Genomic DNA, 24,424 nt, shown 5'->3' on the forward strand with positions numbered 1-24,424 from the left:
ATCGTAAACGTGGACGTTTTGTGTAGAGATCAATATAACGATTTCCCGAAATATATGTGGGTTTTTACAAATATCACTATTTCATTCTTCTACTTGTTATCATTAAAATACGCTCATGAAGGTGACTTAGGACAATGGATTTCAGTCACTCTCATAATATTGTTAAAAACGTTAAATAGTACAAAAATAATACCGTTATTAAAATTCCTTATTACTATCAGGTAAAGAAAATAGCAATCTAACTAATCTAAGAGTATTATCTTTTACCAGTCCCAAAGTTATTTATCTTTAATCGAACCCAAGCATATCTTTATTAGTAATCTTTTTCCTATTTTTTTTCACTACAAAGCTTTGATTCATAGATTATTTTTGCACTGCGTTATCTTAGTGTTAATATTCTGAGTTTTATCTATCCTCTCGTGTAACCCGGGACAAACTCTTGTTCTTTAAATCGCTGCTCCCATTAGACGATTCGAAGGCCAGGAATTACTATGTCGATTCTCTGGAGGAAATATTTTTTAAGACTAGTTTTCCCAAGATAACGCTTCATTCACGATAACCGATAGCTTACACCTACTAAAATATACTCGAAGAAAATAACCCGTGTCGGATACGTACGGTAGGAACGGGAAAATATTATAAATATAAAACAGTTAAAATACAATGTAGGATGCGATTCGTTGACGGGCATGCAAAGAAACGTTTCCGAGGATAGAGAGAAATATAAACGATCGAAGTTAGTTCCCGAACAGGTGTAATGGCAAAAGGGGACTGAAAAATATGGAGGATTTTTTTTTTTTAACAAGCTATATGCCGATTCGTATGAAAATTATAAAATAATTTGGTAAAATCTTTAGAATAAGTGCGGAAGTAATAGTCTGTGTGTGCGCGAGCGCACAGTAACAATAATGTATTTTATTATGTTAAAATAACAAAACCTAATAAAATCTCGTCATGTAAGACAACATTGCCAATTATGTATTCTATTGAAAGAGCCGTTTTTTTGTTCTTTTTTTTAAAAGAAAACTATAAATTAGGATACTTGTTATCGTTGTTACAAAGGATATACGATTTTCACAGTTGCATTATTGTTGTCATTCCGAAAGCTATTTAAACATTAAGTCATCAACGAATGATACATTTGTAGATTCGTTATGGTTTTTTCTGTCCAGCAATTTGTTAGAAACTACCTTTTTTTACCGACCGTTAAGTAAACTTTACATCCGTGAACGCTGCCTAACTCTAAATTATATTTCGAAATAAATCGTCTACAACTGCATAACAGTTTCGTGATCGAAGGTTAGAAAAGATTGGTTTCACGTTAAAACGATTTAATAATTTAGTAATACAAACAATACAATTGGAAATGTCGTATAACGATTTCATTTATTAATTATTTGACCGAACTGTATGTACCTGTAGAAGGAATGCCTCATAATATTAGAATCCCAAAAAGAGAACTTTTTTAAAACGGTTACTTAAGAAAAGGAAGGAATAATGTTTCGAATACGCAGAACCTTATTGAAACGGTTTTAAAACGTTTTCATTTACGTACGTGCGCTTATATTTAATTATCTTTCTTAAATCGGTCTCGATAATTAATTTTTTGTAGTAAAAATTAGACAACAGACTTAAAAAAAAAGTTCTCAATTGGATCCTGTACATTTTTTAAGCCTTACTCTTCGCCAAACGAAATGATTTCGATTAACCGCATTTATTTTGCAGAAAAACATGTCTGGTGGTTGGTTCTATTTCTAGTTACTTTTAGAAAATCAGGGGAAGATTTTTAAAAAGAAAGTTACTCAGTAATATTAATGATTCGAACACAACACAATTATTTAGAATTAGGTTGTATAAAACCTGAAGTCATTACGATATTCAAAATATTTTCAAAGGAAACTTTTTAAAAAAATCGATCTACCGATTTTTTTTTAAATTTTGTACAATGACTTCGGAATGTGGGTTATAACGCCGTTTAATTTAGATCACGATCGGTCTGGATTTGTTGATTTTTTAAACGGTTTTATTTTATATTTATATAAAAGCCCTTCAATCGACATTATGAAATGGCAGACGTTCTATAAAGAAATTAACAAAGCATTCACATCTCATTCGAATAGTTTGTAACCGTTTTTATTTATTTATTTATTATTCTGTATTTTTATTGAAATCTTCTTAAATTTTAATTTAAAGTGCTTAAAATGTTACAACTGTTTACAGAAAAGAACTTATTAAAATTTTATTAACCAAATATTTTATAAACACAAATGAAATGATTTTTTTTAACAGGAAATTAAAACTTTAAATTATACATTTTAAAGAATTATAAGAAAACAATAATTTTAAAATAATTTCATAAAAATTCCTTACTTCTAAAAAAATATATATATATATTTTACGTAACAATAAAAACAGTAAAATTTTGTCATCTTGTTCAGACTTTCATAAATTCAATGTTAAATGTGTTAACACATAAGTGTGTTGTTTATACATATACACATAATTATTCAAATAATTTGCATTCAGTTTATGTTTTATTTTTCATTGACCGTTTGTCCTGTACGATAATGAAATAACAAGATCGGGGTCTCAGGTGGATAGAAATAATACGGAAATGACGAATGCTTTTACAAATGAAAATTCAATCGTCGATTTATCTTTGCATACATATTGATATGGTTTATCAACGACAATGTGGTGGGATGTATTTTAAACTGCAGTTGTGTATCGTTCTAAAATTTTTTCTAGCTCGCTTATATCACTCGACTGAACAAATTCCCGGTTTCCACTAACAAAAATTATATCGCGCCAGATTTATCTAACCACATTTGTTGATAATGTATTGCAACTATTCTCTTGTACAGTGAGACCACACGAATAATATATACTACCGCGGATAACATGTATGTGTTAATTAAAATGGTAAATTTCAAATACGATTACGTTATTTGAGGTGAAGAAATGTTATCTTTTAAATAAAAAGTTTTAATAATACTGAAACAGTATATTATAAAACAAACTAGAATTGAAATTTTAAAATTTCTTATCGATTAAAAGAAAACAATTTTTGTAGAATGTACATTTCCTGTTACCTAACACTGACTATATGATATAAATAAAACTGTTACAAAGTTAGACATTCTTTTATTCATTTGTATACAAATATACAATAAATACTTTCTATTGACAACGGCCACGATGAAAATATATCGACCGAACTCAATAGTCATTTGACAGGTAAATAACTTTATGTTGTCACTGATATCGATAATAGGTCGGTCTATTGAATTATAAAAATAAAAAAGATATTATCGGTATCGTACAAGATAATAATTCAACATCGGGATATTTCAGTCGGATACTTCTACGGCCACGGAAATCTGGGAATGGGTTGGGCGAATTTTTTCCTTAAGGAGTCCCGGAAATATTCTCAGATGAGTTTATATCACGAAAAGCTATTTATTTGGGGATATATTTCAACCGGTCATCACAAAATAATGGTTAATTAATGTGTAATCTGCTGAAACAACCCCAGATTAAAAGATATTCCGAACTCCTGAAGGATTATGGACGGATCCATTGTCCTGCTTTTTAAGAACTCTTTCGGACGAGGCAGTTTGTCTCTCTGAAGGTACAGTGTTCCCTTACTTACTCTCCTGTCATTTCTCTTATCCTTAATCTCTGTTGATTTCTGGGAATTAAGATGAACGACGAGTAAACTTGGACCCTTATCGATTCTTCGTTCTAATTCAATTTTTCACATCATTATGATATCGGATCGATGAAAAAAATCAGTATGTTGGTACTACATTAGGTATTAAACGGGTTTATATATCTTCGCGATTTAGTCGGGGTTTTGTGCAGATTACGGCTGACCAGTTCATTTAGTTCGCTGACATAACTGAACTTTCAACGACCTTAACACATAAGCGGCGCGAGTATTTTACTAACTAATAAGAGAATTGAGTATGAAACTGAGATCTTGCAATGTCACGGTTAACTGTAGCAAATGTCATTATCGATAATACTGACCGCAGACTCGACTACGGTTAATTAAATTTTATTTAGGGTCAATAATCATAATATTTATTTATCGCCCCAAGTTTGCATATACCTTCCAGTAATTTAAACAGAAAAACATACGACATAAAATAGGAAACTATCAACAGAGAACGTAATATAAAAAGTATTTATTCATAAACATATTTGTTTTAGAAAAAGAAATATTACAATAGTTTACTTATTTTACGAGGGGGGATACGAAACACTAAAATTCCTTGCAAATTAAGGCTAAATACAAAATTAATGATTAGGTTTTGGCTAAAAAATTTGCGTCTGCAATGTATTAAGAAAGAGTTTTTTTTTAATTCTTTAATTCAATATAGATAGTAACTGAAATAAAAATTGAAACGTTAGATTTTTTTAAAAAAAAAGATTGCTCGTTGTTTATTTTTTTGCCTTGTTTCTGTATAATATTTTTTTCCTTTCTAAGGTGACAACCCAATCTTGGTTTTCCTTATAAATTTTTGATAGGGATCTGTTTTCGAATCCTCATTTTAATGATTTCCTCTAGTTTTGAAAACTTTATCTAAAAATTAAAAACTTTTTTGTTATAGATAAAACAGGTTCTTTTTCTTTATTTTATCTAACTCATTCACCATATTAGATAATGCATTTTCACTATTACATACTCTTTCTCTCAATTCTAAAATTTACTCTTCCTCAAATACAATATCATCTACCAATCAACTATCGCAACATCAACGAGTAGTCGTTCTATATCTTCTTTATTAGTAAATTACAATAACCTTCTCCCGGTAAATATTTTCTTATTTCACCTATTCTTTCTTGAAGTATTCTTCAAGAAGGTGGTTTCAATGCAGGCAGAGCGTTTGTTATTGTTTTCTTCAACTATCTTTGGCCATTGTTTTTTTTATTTCTGGCCATTGATTTCATTTTTTGAATTACAATTCTTTTAGCGATCATTTTATATTTTTGGAACAATATCAGCAATTAGAAAAATCTCTCCAATATTAATTTAAATTAGTTGTTTTATTGATTTCCAAATCGTCGAACTATCTAGATACACATTAGATTTACTACACGTAATAGTGATATAGTTAAAGAAAAAACATTATTCTCTTTCTTCCTTGTAAACTCAGACTGCCGTATATGTTAAATGATACGCTTAATTATTTATGTCCTCCAACAGAAGGTAACTGTCGAGCTCAGAAGAATAAACAGAAAGAAGTTAAAAAAAAAAGAATAGAAACAACGAGTAAAATCTTATAAAACTTAATGTTTAAGAAAGTATAAGTAACTTTAAAAAAAAAACACCTGAAGTTAGGTTATAAGATTAATTGATAAAATATATACTTACTCCGGTCGATTCGTTTTTCAATTCGGTATCACGTCAAAAAATTGATACGGTTTTTAAAAATCATTTATTTATAACGATTTCAAATAGGATTAATTTTTACCCGTTCCTCAATGCCCATAAAAAATATCATTGTGATTTTTGTCCTTAATAAAGGATTTTGGTACATCTTTTCATATTTTATAAAGGGTTCCCGTTGGAAGGGGATACTATAAACATTGTTTATATTCCGGTAACAAAAAATGCTTATTTCTATTGCATTTAATTATGAGTGAACAGCGCTCTTTAGCGATCAAAGCTTTACAAAAAAAATTATGTTGATTTCGCGACTGCCCAACGATTTTTCAATGCTATTTCAATAACCATTGGAAAGATGCGATACCGTCAGCCCAAGTCATTAAAGTTTTTGAGTGCAGAATTTGAAAGAAACTTGTTCACGGTATAACGAGAAGTTTATTAATCAAAGAAATGTACGTACACCTTAAAACATACTCTGTAAGTGCTGGGATCCAACGAAATCCAAATTTTTATTTTTATTTCTTAATTTTAAAGAATTCTTCAAAAGTACCTACACAAAAATTCCAGTAATGAGGCATTAGATGATACTGTTCAATCTAATCGTATAATTTTTTGCCATTGATATTTTGAATCTTAAAATTTAAATGGAGACATTAACTATATGCCTACTGTAACGAATCGCATATCCAGTTATGCAGATATACTAATTTTGAAGTCGAGAGTTCTAAGGTTCAAATCTTAAAAAGGCAGTTACTTTTATACGGATTTGAACTCTAGAATGTGGATACCGGTGTTCTTTGGTAGTTGGGTTTCGATTAACCACACATCTCAGGAACAGTTGACTGTTTTTTCCCTACTCCCCTCGGCGAGACCAACAATTAAGTACAACTCGGTCCAGGAGAGTGTCCTTCAAACTCTAACGACCCTTCCCGTCTACTGGCTGTTCGTCCGGCATGACGGGTCGGCTCGCCGGTTGGATCTTTCTCTAATTTTTTTTTTTTGCCCACTGTAATGAGGTACTCCAAACTGTATTCCCCACCGGTATCAGGTCTTTTCATCTTGTTGCAACCTACCACCACCCAGGAGTTCCCAGTTGATCATCGATACCGACACACCTCGGCATGTCGGCCCTCACAACTGGGACTGTCCGCCCATCCCTTGCCTAATAACCCCCCCCCCCCATCATCCTTAACTTGTAGTATTGTCCTCGCCATACAGTCCACAGCCCTCCAATTTTCTGGTGAGGCCAGCATATGCTCCACAAGTTCTTCCGGGCTTAGGTCAATAATTCCCGCCCTGACCCGCAATTCATGCCATTTCACGCAACGAAAAATGGTGTGTTCACCAGAATCATTCTCCTGGCAAAACATACATGTGGGTAAATCTCTCCTAATAATTCTGCACAAATACTCCTCATGCCCCGACATGATTTGTGTCAGATAATAACTGAGCTCGCCGTGGTCCCTGCCAAGCCATCTAACCAGATCGGGAAATAATCTCTTAGTCAAATTCGTTTTTTCGGTGGTCCGCCATCTTTCACACCACTGACGAATAACCGCCGATCTGGCTTTAGACCTACTCGAACCCGCAAACCGGTCCATCCTCTCTTGTATGAGCAGATCTACCGGGGAGAACTCCCGAGAGAGCACACGCCTTCTCTTATGACAACGTCCTGTAGGTTGTCACCACTCCCATTATCGGTCTTCGATGTACTGTCCGTAGTCTTCTGAGGTTCCGCTGAATGTTAATGATCATACCCCATGCTGGCGCGGTATACAAAAGCGGCCGTCATAATCAACCGGTGCTTGGTCGACCCAGGCGCCGCTTTTGATGACATGAGTCGGTTCAAAGCACTCACGTTTCGTTCCGCTTTACTGCAGCATTTAGTGACATGATCGCTGAACCTGCAGTTTTTGTCTATAGTAACCCCAAGATGCTTGACTTTCTGCCTGCGCTACATCGGCTGGTCTCCAATTTTCAGGTCGATGTACCTCACAGTACAGCTTTCTGAAAAATCTGAAAGCAATCCGAATGTGTAGTTTCAACAGGATGGCAACGACCGGGTCATACAGTTAGCTGATCGATGTGTGCAGTTATACGATTGTTAACAAATTTTGTTATCCCCAGAAACGTGGTTGTTTCTTAGCCCGAAAGATGGGCGGACTTCAGAGCATGTGATTTTTATTCGTGTAGGTTTATTTGTGATCTATCCTGATAAAACTCTGTAGAATTCAATAAACAAATTAGTAATTTATCACATATCCTGTGAATATGTTATGTTTTGTATTGGAAAATGTTTAAAAAGTCGACTTGAAAAGTTTATGAATCGAAATGAGGGTCACCTTCAGAAGAAAATGTTTAAATGCTATTAAATAAACTGCAGAATCTTGGTAAAAATCCCTTTTTAAAGGTGTAAAATAATAAAATTTTTAATCATCTTTTTTTTTGGCTCACCAATTATAAATAAACTACGAGTTAATTGTTATATATATATATTTTACATCATTAATTAGTCGGCATTTTCAATTTTTTTAGATCTATGTTTCAAAGAGCGTAATGAGGACTCAGACTTCTCGGGAAAGATGTTTGCGAGTCTTGTGTCAACGTGGTGAATTTGATTCAGTAGTTTCTCAAAAAAACATAACATTTAACGGTATGTAGCTTTGGGCTCAACAACCTTAAAACCTATTCGGCTAATCGAAAAACCTTTTAATAAAATGCGGTAGTTGTAAAGGATAGGATGATATTTTAAAAAAGAAACGATTATCGAGAAAGTTTACAATATGTAGAAAGGTAATACGGTGAAATGCAAATGCTTGAAGAAAAAACTCGCTTGACCGAGTAATTAAACAGGTTGACAATTATAAGAGACAAATTCGTCAATCATTACATTAACGTTTGAGAGATTGATCGGTCTCTCATGCAAAATAAAATTATTTCGTGCGACTAATCGGACCCTCGCTTAAGTAATGCAACGATATGAATGTACAGAATGATGAGGGAGTAAGTTCTATATCCTTGGTTTCTGTCTACTTGATCGCGTACATATGACTCTTGCCGATGAGTCGATAAATTTCTACTCTATATAATAAATTTATTTCATGAATATAATGATATTTCACGAACAATAGTAATTAAATAATAAAAGCAAAAAAAAAATATTTTACTCTTCATTCTCAAATATCCCTAAGATTACCTTAAAATGTAGGGCATGCAATTTACTAAACTGTATTTCTTGTTTTTCTGAGGTTATTACACAAAGTTTTTTAAAAATAAACTGTACAAAGACGAAAACAGAAAGGATAATAGGCGAAATCTTTTAAAATTCTTATTTTTCATTATAACAATTTTATTTCCAGCATGTATCTTGAACTTAAAATTTACAATTTGTTTATTATAACTACTGTGCACGTTTCATTATTTGTAACAGTTTTCGGTCACCATAGCGCACCTTTTTTTAAATTTATAAATGTAATAAAATAACGTATGTAGTAATTACTTTGGTATTTTATTTTGTTAATAAAGCTACCTAAAGCGAATCAGAAACACTAATACATGACTTGGTATTGTTAAAAAGTTTGAGACATATTGGTTTCATAAGTGGTAAAAACATGCAAAAATGTTATTTTTACTCTTGATTGACCGATCACTCGCTAATAAAAAATGACGCCGAAGATATTTTCAAACCTCAAAACATATTCAAATAAAAGAAAATTAAATTAAAAACTGGAACTTCCATGGTATTTAGGTTTCTTTCCAAAAATGTTGAAATTACCTCGAGTTTCATTCTGTTAAAAATTAAATGAAACAAATTTATAACACGACATAAGAAATTTAGTGTGTTTTTGTCTTCTTAACAAAACACCGGTAAGTTGTAGAGTTATTTTACTCGTTCAGTAATGTTTCACGGCTCCTACACAGTTACGCGATCACCTTTTATAAAACAACTTTTATCGATTTATACATTTTTTCTGAGTCACTACAAAAAAAAAAAATAATAATTTGTATTTAATCGATTAAAAAATGTTCTTGAAATTTTTTTAATTGTTTGTTTCATTAATTGGTAATTTAAAAAATTAATAAAGATAAAATCAATCAAATTTTTAAATTATAATATAACAGTAAGCAGCAGTAAAATCAAACTATTTTGATTTTAAATAAGTTAATGAATAGAAGTCTGATTACAGTTTTAAATATGATACATAATATGATAATAATTATCATTATCAGATATAATTTTTCTTTACTGTGGGAACATCATATCAGAATTCTAAACTATACTTAATTCAATAGATTGTTGTTAAATAATCATAATTATATTTCTGCAGGTCTATAATATTATATTATAATATTGTTATATTATAATATAACAATTGAGTAATAGCGGACTAAGTGTATACAGACGATAATCTACAGTGCGTTCTGTAAGCATACTGTGCATCGCAGCTATCTATCAATGAAGTACTGTACCGTATTAATGTAGATATTAAAGGCTAGAAACAGTACGTTTTACGATAAAATTTTTAAGAATTTTAATAAAGTACGAATTCATGCTACTAAAAATGATGGATTTACATGTAGCTCTTGTTTTAATTCAATAAAAATTTAATTCGCAATTTTTTAAATATTGATTATTTTGAAAAGTTAAATATTACAATAAAGCATGTAGCATAACTATTGTAATAAAGTATTTCTATTTCATAGAATCGATATTTATCAAAGGATTGAGTCTTATTGATTCTCTTGTACTTCTATTCTCTTGTAATTTGTATACAGAAATTTGGATTATATACTATATAAGTGAATTACAGATTGCTTTGAAGATAAAAATCTTATGCAGTTACTGTAGTTGTATAGCCATAAGTTAAACATTTAATCTACAATAGATGAAAGTAATCTTAGTATGCTAACAAAAAGTTTTCCATGAACGAAAAAGATAAAATATTTATATGCTATCAACATAAATTATTTAAATCATATCCTATGATACATTAAAAAATCTAAATAGGATTTCTTTAAATATGTTTATTTAATTAAACTTCCTTAATTTTTATTTTATTTATTTTTTGGTTGATGAAATTATACAGAGGCTAGTATGTGGAATATGAAAATAGAATTTTGTAGTGTATGAAAAATGTCATGCCTGAACAGGATTCAAACCTGGGACCTCTGGATCAAAGAGCAAGATGCTACCACCTTGTCATGGAGATCGCTTTCTTTAATTATGTTGAACTATATAAATAAAGATTATATAATTCTATGTCTAACCTTCTATACTACATGGCAGATATTAAATGCCCAAAACAGTCTGCTAATAGTACTGTTTTTAATAAATAGTGAGTTAATAAAGACAAATTAATATTTGAATTCTTAGACTACCTAGTATTACACAAATGATAGGAGTAAAAATTAAACAATTTTTTTTAAATGTTACATTTTATAATAATTTCTACAAATTACAAATATTTTATATAACTATTTTGATTTTAAATACGTTAATGAATAGAAGTCTGATTACAGTTTTAAATATGATACATAATATGATAATAATTATCATTATCAGATATAATTTTTCTTTACTGTGGGAACATCGTATCAGAATTCTAAACTATACTTAATTCAATAGATTGTTGTTAAATAATCATAATTATATTTCTGAAGGTCTATAATATTTTCAATTTTTAATTCTTTATAAGCAATTTATAATAATAAGTAAGTCTGATGCTATAACCACAACAGTTATAATTGAATGGACATGAAACATGATTCAATCCTGAAAATGGTATAATCATTCTCAAGAATAACAAATATCTCGAGCCTGTCATATTAAAAAAACAGAAAAATAAATTGTTTCCTGTTGTTTTCTTTATGAACTGTAATATATTATTCTTTATCAGCATGCCAAACATATCAAAATATGGCATTCAGTTCTACATGTGATACTTTTACTCTGTTCACCTGTGAACAACATTATTTTCAGAAAAAGATCTTTAACTGCTATTTCCTGTATATCAGGTTTTTTTTACATATTTTATAGTCATAAGAAAGACAAACAGGTCAAGTATAAATAAAAAAATTATAATAATAAAACATGTTGCATTACCTGAAGCAAAATATAAATATTTATGTTGCAGTAATATTACTATAATGGTAACTTTCAAGTTATAATGAAAAAAATATGAAGATTATATATTTTAAAAAGCAGACTGTATTATCAAATCTATCTGACGGGCTAAAAATTAGATTCCCCATTTATAAAATTGTTAATAACAGAAGAGAAACAAACAAAGTTTTTTTTATTACATATTTAACACACATAGAGGAAGTGTTTAAAACATAATTTTTCTGCCCAAAAATACATGTTAATCATTTTATCACTAAATTACACATTTCTTCTGATAAAGTTTTATACTGATTTATAAAATCAACTGAGCTTTCATTTGACTGCTTGAAACAGCTCAAATAATTTTAATTTGAAGAAAATATCACACTATTGATGACTTAATGAGAGATTGCAAAGTGTTGAATCACATGAAAATGGTGGCCATTCTATTAATACTCAAGGTCCTAATCATTAGGAAAAGTTTGATAAAGGTCGTCTCTAACTCAAGAGTATAGCAAAGAGGTGATCCCAATATATATACAAACAGGGATAATTGATTTCAAACACAGGGTTTTAAATAAGTTTTTTTAATAGCTAAGGAATAATAACATCTCCTAACACTTCAAGACATGAATTGCCAGTTACATTTCCATCAGAGAAATCAGGTTCCATATTTACTTTTTTTGTGATTCCACATCTAACCACTCCAGATACCTTAACTTCCATCTCCATAATTATGAGGTTTTTCATCAGACCAGTGAACACATTTACAACAGTTTAGTAGGCTATCCAATTTGAAGCCAGCTTTTTTGGCTTTATCAGGCTGAAATACTCACTAGGAAAATAAGGATTTGCTTCATAAAAATAATAAATTCCTCATAAAATTCCACTCGTCTGTCAAGATCATCTTTATAAAGTGCATGAAGTAAATGTTGGCCTAATCCTTAAACTTCACCTTTTTGTGAAATGTTAAGAAACCCATTTTGGATATTTCCAGCCTGACAGAATCCTTTCTGATTGACATATCAGGAGTCTTTACTAATGTCTCTGGAAAAAGTTGTCTATTTTTTAAAGTGCAACTAGTTTTAGACCTACCCAATCATGGAACCTCTTTATCATCTCTAGTATTTTCAAATTTTATGTTCATCATACACATATGGTAATGTCTTAGAAGTGGAGAAATCTTTCATACAATTCTTCATGGGCAATAGTATCCTTTTTTTATCCTCTGATGTTGAAAAAAAAAACATGTTCTTGATTTATATTCTTTATCACCACTATTCATTCTCAATGCAGATACAAAAATTAGCTGAATAATAATTATATCAGATGATTACTTCTAACTGCAAAGCCAAAGTTATCCAATTATGGCCTGTTACAGAATTAAAATTCACATGCATGGGAAATTGTCTTTCAGCCCACTGTGCATGTATGAATGTCAGTTTCAGATTCAATTATCAAGGTTTATTTAGTTATTTTAAAAAATAAGATAGGAAATAAAAAATTGATCACATATATTGTTAATAAGTGTATAAATAAACCTAAAAGATTTTGTGAAAATTTAAATACATTTAAATTAATTTTATAATTAAATTCTGAATAAAAATCATACTTAATTAGAAATGTTTAATAATTGAATATTAGTTAATTTATAAAAAAAAAAAATCATACTGAAATAAAGTTAAAAATTTATTTATTAATAGGCTGTTAAAGGAATACAACATAGATAAAAGATGAAGTTATATTCTGGTTAAGAAAGGAATGAAACGAAGGATATAGTATGCCCATTGCTTTGTAACTTTAATAAATATAAAAAACAAAGGAATTATAAGAAAAAAATTGGGTCGTTTAACTATTTACCGGGAGAAAGCATAAAGATGTTAAAATTTACTTACAACATTGTTTATTTGACAGAAACGAAAAATAAGTTTAAAAAACGTATTAAATTGTGTGGATTTATTGCAAAAAAAAAAATTGGTTCAAAATAACTGAGACTAGAACAAAATAACAAAATGCAACAAGAAGGAAGATAATGAGAAAAAATATTAAGATAGAAGAACATAATATACCAAAACTTCTAGAATATTTTTACCTAGGTAATATAATTACAAAGAATGGATGAGGAAGGTATGGATTTAAAAGCAAATTGGCACAAGAACTGGACCTTTCAGTCTATGAGTATCAAATGTACAAGTAAAAATTGGAATGAAATTCTAAAAAAAATTATTTATTGTAGCGTTTTATGATAGTGGAACATGAATAATAGGGAAAACAGAAAGTAAAATAAGGGTTGAAAATTATGTAGGTCAGTAGAATATGAAATAAAGAAATCTCAAGACAGATTGAAAAAGAAAGAAATTTATGACAGAATGTTTTAAAGAAAACAAAGTTGGTGAACCATAAATAAATCTAATACTGATCGGTAAATAATGATACGTTATATAAATCACTTCTAATTATTTGTATATAGAAAGATAAGTTATAAATATAAAAACATAAATTATAAGATAAGAAATAGAGGTGATTAAAGTCCATATTAATTATTGAAATATTTTATTTATTTTCTTAATGTGCAATCTATTCAATTAATGAACAATAAGCAATCCCCCAAGGCCAATGAGATGAGGTTGATATGTATGACATATAAATAAGGTGCAGTCTGGTACAGACTCAGGCCGTTCATATATATGATAATCATATATATCATGTATATGATAAATGAGATGCAGAAAAATCAGGCTTTAGAAAAAAAAATTATTATTATTTAGAAATTCATTGGCAAAGGAATGTTGTTTCTGTAAAAGAAAATCTTTTAATTGTATTATAAATAAATTGGTTAGAAGATGTTTTAAATGGTTTGGTAATTTATTAATAATGGCAACAGAAACATAATGAGGCCCTTTCTTGTAAACTACAATTTTTTATTATTTATATGAAAACAGTTGTGTGATTTGGTACGGGTGGATATAGTTGTTTTTTTAAGAATAAGTGACTATTCTTTTTAGCAAAATGCATTATAAATGGTGAGTAATGGCTTACAAATGTATAAGTTTGCATTTTTAGTTTTCTAATTTTTTTATTTATTTGATTCATACTTTTGGATGGCAAACAATAATCTGACAGTTCATTTTTGTACCGTAAAATCTCATTCTGACTTTTTGAGGGAGCCCTGAGAGATGATATATTGTTTAGATGGACATATATGTAAGCAAAATAACTATTTAATAATGATGACAAGTTTATTGTTTTATGAAGAAGCTTCAAATCAAAACAGTATCATTTGATTTTGTTGCAAACAAAATCAATTTGATCATCCCAAAGAATTTATCACCTAATAAAAAACCCAAAAATGTTGCTTTATGGGCAACAAGAATACTAGTTATCATTAATGGGAATTCCATCCATTCAATTAGCAATATTACATTTACCTGAGAAGCACAATACAAAGGTTTTATGTTCAAATTTAAAGTTAGATGGTTACAATCCATCCAGTGAATAACTGTTGAATTGCTATATTAGAATTTTCAATTCCTTTTAAATAGCTATCTTCAGGTATATACTGTGTATATACACAGTTGTGTCATCTGCAAAGAAAATTACAATGAATGGCCCAACATTTTTGGGCAGCACTTAAACAATAAGAAAAGCAAGAGACTTAGAACACTTCCCTGAGGCACTCCGTATGTACTAAGACATGCATGTTTAATTATCTTGGTTAATACAGCATGTGTAAAGAGTAGGAGTTGTAAAACAGACAAAATGTTGGATTACATAAAATAGATAACTGAGGATGTGGAATGTACGTTTTTTAATAGTAACAGTTTAGCACAAAACTGAATGTAAATTTTAATTTATTTTAAGATATTGGTGTAATTTTAATTTTATATTATTTTTTTATTTCAAATTTTATGTTTCATCTGGTCATAGACATACCAATTTATCTTTGAACTGATGCTGACATACAAATGTTGAATAATATTTAAAAAATGTTCTGTTACTTTATATATTTAAATTTTCTATGAGCCATAGTTTTATTTATCATAATTTTATTTTATTTCATTTATTTAGTTTTATTTTATAGTATTTGGGCAATTTGTTTGTATTAGTTGAATTTTTAATTTTTTTTAATCAAAAATACTAGTTACATCACAAGAAAAGAGTCTATCGACTGATTTTATGAAAAACATAAATAAATGTAAGGAAAAAACTACTAAAAAATTAAAATACATTTTTTGTTATGAATGTAAATTATTGAAAAATAGCTGAGGGTAAGCAATGGATTAAGAACCCTTTAATTTTTGTAATATATAACATAATTTAGTTAATCTCAAGCAGTAAAAAAATAAATGATGATACAACTGGTTTTAGGCTGGTCCCTTGCAACATGTCTGTTTTCAATCACTTACATTCTGAACTTAACCTTTACGATCCCACTTTCTTGTATGCTCTATAATTTTTTTTTTGGGGGGAATTCTACTGATCCCTTCTGGTATTGTTTCAATCACTCCTCTTCCTTTTATCTTGTTCTGATTAAACTTCTATTCTCATTACTTTTTCATCTTTGATTTTGCCTATCCATTTAATCTTTTATAATCTCCTCCATACTCATATTTCAAATGCTTCTAGCTTTTCTTTTTTTCTTAGGCTTAAATATTTACATGTAACAAATTCTTTAGTAATAATAATTGTGCATATTTAATGAACTACCCTGGACGTCTTGTATGATACTGGTCCTTCACTATTTTTTTCAGTTGTAATCTAAGTTGTAATCAGTTGTATTCAGTTGTAATCTAAGTACGCAGTTAAAATTCAATAAATTTAAATGTTTCTAACTTGCTTCAATCTTTTTGTTTGTTGGTATACTTTATTAACTATTTATACAATCTCTTTCTTTTTAGCATCATGATTCGTGATCAAGGTTTGCCAATAGTTTTCCTCGATAAATTCCTAGATAAATTCCAGAGACATTGTTTACCTGATTTTCTTGACAATCTATAACTATATCTAACTATAACTATCTCTTAGTTATGTTCTGAAATGAGTAAAATATTTATTTATCAATTGGAAAGTTTTTATAAATCAATTAAGTATTTTATTTTTAAGGTAAAAAATAATAAAAACTTTACCTATGCCTGAGCCATCATCTTTTTACTTAAAAAAAAAAAAAATAGCTTCATGTCTATACAAAGAGTTAAATGTTTATTTAGCTCTTTTATATTAACAACTGGCTGAAAAAAATTCCCTACAAGTTAAAAAAAACCAGGCTTCATTGCTACAATGAAATACACATTATCATACAAAACTTATTCAAACAACCCAAAAATTTGATTTATCTGGGATGTACAGATTTGATTGTTCAGATTGTCATAAATTATAGACAGGACAAAAAAATATAGCTTTTAATGACAATACAAAGGACACATAAAAGAACTTTGCTCCATCACTAGATTTGCCTTGCACAAATCAGTTCATTCAAATCAACTGCATATGAACAAGCATCTGCAACATGAAATCATGTACAAACTCCTTAGCACTTCCAGTGACAGTATCTGAAGAATCTTAACTTGAGTCAAAACTGGCTCATATACAGGTAAATTTTTTATAACTTTCTCCTCACAACGTACTGTATTATATCAATTTGGATAGAAAAATGGCTAGAAAAATAATCACCATGGATAGAAAAATAAATAAACATTATTAAAGTTACTAAATAAATAAAAAGTTAAAATTATTTATTTTTAAAATATGCTTCACTAATTGAGGGCATTTTTGACTAATTAATTTTTAATTCTGACCCTGATCACTTGTTCTCATAATCTTTAATTTTGATATTAAAAATCAATTTACTGAATTTTAATTTTCAGAAATTTAATATATTAAAATATTATATTAATATTTATAATTAATTATTCATTAAAATCATTAATATATTAATGATCATTATTATATTAAGATCTTATACATTTTTTTGGGTCATCAAAAAAAAAAAAAAAAACTGAGACAATTGACTAAAAACATAAAATTTATGATGCGACTGGAACTGAAGTCATATTTGTTAGCTTGCAATTATATAAAGTATGTAAACTGTTTTAACATATTCAGGTCTTCATTGGTAAAAATTATTTACCTACAATTTATTGCTGTTAACTACATTTTTAATTTTTTTTTCAATCTTTATTACATAAAAAATATCCTCTTCCTGGGACTTATAAGTGCTAAATAAATAAATAAACAAATCTTTTACACTGATTGCTATATAATAACAATAATAATGCATTATATAAATCAACCCTGCATGCCCCAGAATTTTCATAGTGGATCAAGGGAAACTATGGTTAAATCTTGATAAGAGCAGTATCAAAGATTGCACAATTAATTATAAGATAAAAAATACACGTGGTTAAGGTTGATAATAATAATAATAATAATCTAAGAATATGAATACATGAAATAATATTACAGTAAATACATGAATATATTAAATACAAGAAAATAACTATAAAATAATTCACAATTCAGAAGGTGTCACTTAAAATTATTTCAGCACTTGTTTTTGTAGAGTACATGTTGAACAAGATGCAGGAAATTAAGTTATTTTAATTTCCTGCATTAGGTGTTTTATCACGTGTTTTATTTAGTATATATACAAATTAATTTTAGCATTTTTAAAGATTCACAGAGTAATATTGTTTCCATAAAAAAATAAATCATTTAATTGTATTTTAAATAAATTTGTGATAACATCTTTCAAGTAGTTTGGTAATTTATTATAATGCAACAACTGAATCATAATAAGGCTCTTCTCGTAAGCTAAAGTATTGTTTTAGTTACGCACAAAATAGTTCAGTTGTCTTGTTTGTTAGAAGTAGATATTGTTACTTTTTAAGAATAAATTACTACTCTTTTAACAAAGATTTCACCTTCATAAATATAAACACATTAAGTTAAAACTTCTAATTTTCTAAATATCAGTGTGATTCATACTTATGGGGGCCAAATATTGTTCTGATAGTCCATATTTGTATCTTGAGAACTCATTCTGACTTGGAAGAATTTCAAGAGGTAATATTTACTTCAGATGAGAATATAAGCATAATAAATACCAGTAAAAATCATACTAAATTACAGTTTGATTTTTTCTGCCTGAAAAATACACAAGTACCTTAGTAGTACACCTATCAACTGTACTACTACTTTATACCCTAAAGAAAGGGAATAGATGAAAAAGGTGACTAAGATGTTTAAGTTTGGGTAAGAAAAGAAAATGTCTTTGTTAAGTAATTTTTGAATAATGTAGTTATGTAATTTTTGAATAATAATTCATGTAGGTTAGCAATATACAACCATCAACTCTATCAAAAACATGGTGTTTTCTTTGTGTAGAATGATTATTTATCTAGTTTACATATTTATCATACCTATATCTACTCTTTGGAAGTTAAATCAGAATTAATAACAATAGTTATATTATAATAATGGATAATTATATTTTGCAAAACTTTCTTATTTTACATATTTGTTCTGTTTTCTATAGTAAAAATTATTGGTAAATCCCTCTATTCATTAATGTAATACAGATAATATATTATGAAAAAAAAAGAAAACTTTCAAGCATATTGCCATCTCTGCAGATGATTTCATTAAAGAAAAACTGACAATGTGCTTGAATAAAATTTAGAATAAGATTAAAAAAATTGTTCTCTCATTTATTTTCATTTAAACTGGCATTAAAAAAAAATTATGTACACCTATGAAAAAAAAATTTACAGTTCAGTATCATAACTTAACTGTAGCAACCTCACACAAATGCAAACTAATGTCACAGAATTTCTAAGAATAACAAGTATCTTTTGCATGACTTATTACTGAAAATAAGGAGTGAAGCGGTATCCCATTTCTTTTTTCACTCAACAAAATATTCTGTCACAGATCAGTGCACCAAGTGCATTAAAATTAAAGTTATTCTCATCCTTTATGCAGTATTTTCTTTCTGTTCACTGCAAGGTTTGCTTGTACATTGAACATCATTATTGTAGTCAGAGTAGTTGAGCGTGTTATCAAACTCTGACTAGTTCCTCTTGCACCATAGAATAATTAGGTTTATTATATCCTTTTAAAGTATTGCCACAGTTAGTGTAATGCAATAGATTAATTTTTTAAAGATGGAGTAAAAATGAGAAACTATGTATTAAATAGTTTAAATTGTTTTTACTCTATTTGAGCAAATAAAAATTAAAAAATTAAAATTTTTGAAATAGTTATTAAAAAACTATTTAAAGGAAGTACAAATTATATTTTTACAGCTGAAAATACCTCATTAATAAAATAGTAATATTTTTTTAAAAATTAGGTTGATAATAAGCAAAAACATATGCCCTAGTTACATTTTCATTCAGCCTACTTTCCTTTGAATAATTTTTTAATATCTTCTCTTCCCCTTAGTAAAAAAAAAATACTTATAACATGATCTGTTACACATAATTGTTTGTTAAAACATTTCTGAGGCGCAGTTTAAAAAATCACACACACACACACAAGCGCGCACACACACACACACACACAGAGAGAGAGAGAGAGAGAGAGAGAGAGAGAGAGAGAGAGAGAGAGAGAGAGAGAGAGAGAGAGAGAGAGAGAGAGAGAATCACCAAATATCCCTGTTAAGAAAGGAAATGGTGAAGATTTTAGATTGAACTCGAATAAATTAAATTAAATTTGTTGGGTTAATTCTTTACACAGTAATAAAAGATATCAAGGCTTTTTGTATATTTTTAGTAAAAAATTAAATAGGTGGAATTTAATTATAATTTTTATTTTTAAATAAATATGTTTTGATGAATAAAAAATTAAATTTCATAAATTACCTTTGTTTTCCAAATCTAAACAATCTGATTCATCCTCACCATGCGGACAATCTCTGATACCATTACATCTTGCTGCTGAAGATACGCACACTGTAGGTTTTGATAAATGACATGAGAATGCTGTTAATGGACATGAACCTCCTTTGCATGTTTCATCAGAACCATCTGGACAATCTCTGCGTCCATCACAAACAAAGTACCATGATATACAAGCCCCTGTTGATGCGCACTGTAATAATTAAAAAATTATATGATATCGTTAAAATATGTTATTATATTTGTATTTGTATAATATGTATATTATATCCATGAGTAGATTAGAATATATTGCTACTTCAAGATAACTGCAGTACACTTCTCATTCATTGTGTACTTTGACTGCTTTTATTTTCATTTTCTTAAAATTCATCTTAAAAACTAAAGTTGATGAAACATACAATTAAAGATATTAGTGCTTGAAGTAACAAAATGAATATACCCGCTAGTAAAATACTGAAGGCAATAAATTTGATGTAAAAAATGTAAATAATATCTTTTATGCTACATAATTAATAGCAATTCAGAATGTGAAAGCTGCTGTTAGCAGTTCTACATTTCTCTTCTTGTAAATAAAAACTTTGTTTCATATTGTTCCTTACATAATCAATTTAATCATAAACATACTGATCAGTTTATCAAATTTCAATCAATTAATTGGAAAATTATTGTGCACTAAGGGGAATATGGTTTAAAACTTCTAAAAAAAAACATATTTAAATAACTACTTTTTTCTACAGGGAATTTGAACAAAGTTTTGCAATGTTAAAAAAACAGAACTATGAGTTGCCACAAATAATGCTTCAGGTCAATTACTTTGAAAGCAATAAAAATGGTACTTTTTCCAAACTAATATTAATTTTATTATACCAATTATAATAGTAACAATAATAAATTATTTGCACACTATTGTCATTGTCAGACATTTATATCGCCGCAAGAAAAAAAAAATTATGAAAATATACTTTATAAAATTTTTTAAATTCAGTTTTGGGTGTTTTTTGGCCTCTTGACAATTTTTACGCTGAAAAAAAAAATACATGGATGTGATCTCTTTATAAAATTCTGCATTTTCTTCACAAGAGTGAAAAATTGCAAAATATGGCAAAATTGTGTCAAAAGAAAAAAAATGGTGCTATCAGAAACTCTTAATTACCGAAATAGAAGCAAAGTATTAATTTAATTTCACATTGGAATAATTGATTCATACAAATGATAAAAACATGAAAATAAATTTCCAAAAGATCTTTCTTGAACCATTATACAGTTCCTTAGTATGTTGCAGATTCAACATACATTTTTGTACTATTGTTTATTTTTGCTGGATCAAAAATTGTCTGTAAGCACGCTTTAAAAATATTCAAAAACTGATCCTGGTTGATGTACTTACCAATAACACATCTATCACTTGGTACAGGACAAACGTGCACCATTTCCACATGTGTTAGTCTATTATACACACCTATGTCAGATGTCAAGTACCATGAAGAAAAATTAAATGCAACAAAACATCTAAAATATTTTAACAGCCACATTTTCACATTCATATTTATGAGAAAAAAATCATAAATTCATCTAGTGACAAAAGATAGGTAAAGCTTTTCAAAATCTTCAGGAAAAGCTACTGTGTTTTATCTTCAGTATCTTACAATATAGTTCTATAACAAACATTGTTATTTGTTAGATTATTTGCCAAATCAATGTGTAATTAATAAAATAAATTAATTTAGCAAAGTATAGTAGAGGAATGTATTCTAAGAAATGTACAGGTTATAATCTTGTATCCCTACTCATGTGTAACTACATTTGCTGCAGCTAATAACAGTGCATCTTGTATTCTCCTTCCTCGGTCAACAATTATGTCAGTAATGTCTGAAATATTTCTTAATAACCCAGTTTAATTGCATGTTGGCACTAGGAATTCAGGAATATTGTTTCTCTTCAGTTTAAATTTTATCTTTCATTATGAAGCCAACTATTTTATAAATTAATAATACTCGAATCAATGAACCCATCAAATCAATAAACTCCAGGAAAGAAATTTCTATTTTATTGAATTATTCTGTATTTTTTATCATATGTATTTTGGGAGGTTTTTCTTTAAATTCTAAATTGTAAAAATGTCACAAGTGTCATGAATTTATAAAGTAATTTTTTTTACTTTTTGGTGCTATAGCCCAGTTTGTCTTGGTTCCTCTTAGAGGAGATTTTTTCTTTCAGAAAAAATCTCATTCTTCTCTTTCCAACCTTGCACCTTAATAACTTTCAAATCATTAAGTGATTCATCCCTCCTTCTATTATTAGTTGTACTCTCTTCTGATGATGCAGTTTCTCTTCCTAAATGATTCTTGGAAATTTAGTGGGGCTCATCCTCTCTACATATCCTGACCATCACCGTCTTTGCAATTTTATAAATCAGATGTTTCTCCAAAAATCTTGTCATTTTAATTCTCCATTTTTCACTGTTGTAGATGGAACCATAAATTTTCCTCAAAAGTAATCTTTCAAGATTTTTTAGGCAATGAGTGCACTTTCTTAAGAGTCTAGCAACTCTATAAGTCGCTAAAGGCCATAATGTACATAGTCTATTAATTTTGTATTTCTGCTGATTATCCTACACTTTAACAAATTTAAAATATTGTTGCTTGCTAGAATATTGAAAAGAAATATGTTTCTTTTCCCATTACAAACATACATTACCAACTATTGACTGGGTCTTTAGCCAGAAGCTGTTCACTACAGAATTAAGTTTAACACAGAATCTGTTTAACACTGTTTGACAAAAGATCATTTGTTGGCAAAATTATTAAGAAGATTTAAAAAAAACTTATATGGATGTAACAGATAGGACTTTGAAGGATTGGTCTAAAACAAGTATATTAAATAAAAATAATTTTTTTTGTAATCTTACTTATTTTAAGTTGTTTTTTTCTTATGAATTAAGTTATATCATTCAAATTTGTTGAACAGATGAAGTACAGAGAAGAAGCATATTCAAAGTAATACTAACCTGAAATGTACCAGGATGACAACCTCTGTTCAGGGCACTACATGAATTTCCATTAGTCGAATTAACTTTGATCGCACAGTCACAAACACCTGAAATACACCTTGATGCTGGATCTGCAGCTCTACACTGTCTATCATTTGTACATGGTAAGCCAAGACTTATTATTCCACCTTCTTCACCTCTTCCAAATGGTATGATACCTAATTAAAAAAAAATAATAATAATAAAATAATTAACCTGAAAATAATAATCTAACAATACATTTTAAATATATATATATATATATATATATATATATATTATTATGTTTTATGATGGTATAGGATCACTTTAGTCAGTCCATTATCCAAGTTTCTTCAATGGGACTGTTTTAGCCTTGCAGTCCTCTCAGTACTTTTTCATACATTTCAATCTGTGTGCCCTTTCTACTGTTGAAAATGTTCATGTTGTGGGTTTTTTCTTGTGAAACGAGTGTTTTTGTTTTTGATTTTCTTGTTTAATTTTATTTTTAATTCATTTAATTTTTTTTAATTTTTTTATTTATTTTACTATTATTTTGATTTATTTCTTATTTATTAAATTTGCATTTGTCTTATTTATTTTTTTATTGTAAGTGTACCAGATTAATTTTTGATCTTCAGCTAGTTTGTTTCTTCTTATTTGAATCGAGGTCTTTTCGTTTACGTTGTTTGTTATTATTTAGCTGAGGTATTTAAATTGGGTTACCAATTTGATTTTACTACCATTTACGTTTACTTCTTTTAATCGTGTTGATTTTTGGGACATAATTTCTGTCTTTTTGAGTGATATTTTGATATATATTTTTTTTTACCTAAATATATATATATATATTGAAATTTTTTTTTTCAGCCAATCCGCCAAGTACAGAACTAAAGAAACATTCTTATCTTTTTTTTTTTTTTACTTTATTTATTTTACATTAGAGCGCATAAGCCCATCCTCAGTAATGTTTTCTGATTTATCTTCATTTACATTTACACATATAACGACTAATCATC

General features: G+C 28.6%; 1 protein-coding gene across 1 annotated transcript in view; it reads right to left on the reverse strand.

Moving 5' to 3' along the window:
- LOC142322963 (uncharacterized) overlaps positions 1 to 24,424 on the reverse strand; it is a 202,435-nt gene that overhangs the window by 41,470 nt on the left and 136,541 nt on the right. Inside the window, exons 5-6 of the mRNA XM_075362064.1 lie at positions 23,406 to 23,605; positions 20,360 to 20,588 (exon numbers count right to left, since the gene is read on the reverse strand). Coding sequence (XP_075218179.1) covers positions 20,360 to 20,588; positions 23,406 to 23,605 — 429 coding nt within the window. The remainder of the gene's footprint in view (positions 1 to 20,359; positions 20,589 to 23,405; positions 23,606 to 24,424) is intronic.

Source organism: Lycorma delicatula, chromosome 4 (genome assembly GCF_047948215.1).
Source record: "Lycorma delicatula isolate Av1 chromosome 4, ASM4794821v1, whole genome shotgun sequence".
In the NCBI taxonomy this organism is placed as follows: Eukaryota; Metazoa; Arthropoda; class Insecta; order Hemiptera; family Fulgoridae; genus Lycorma; species Lycorma delicatula.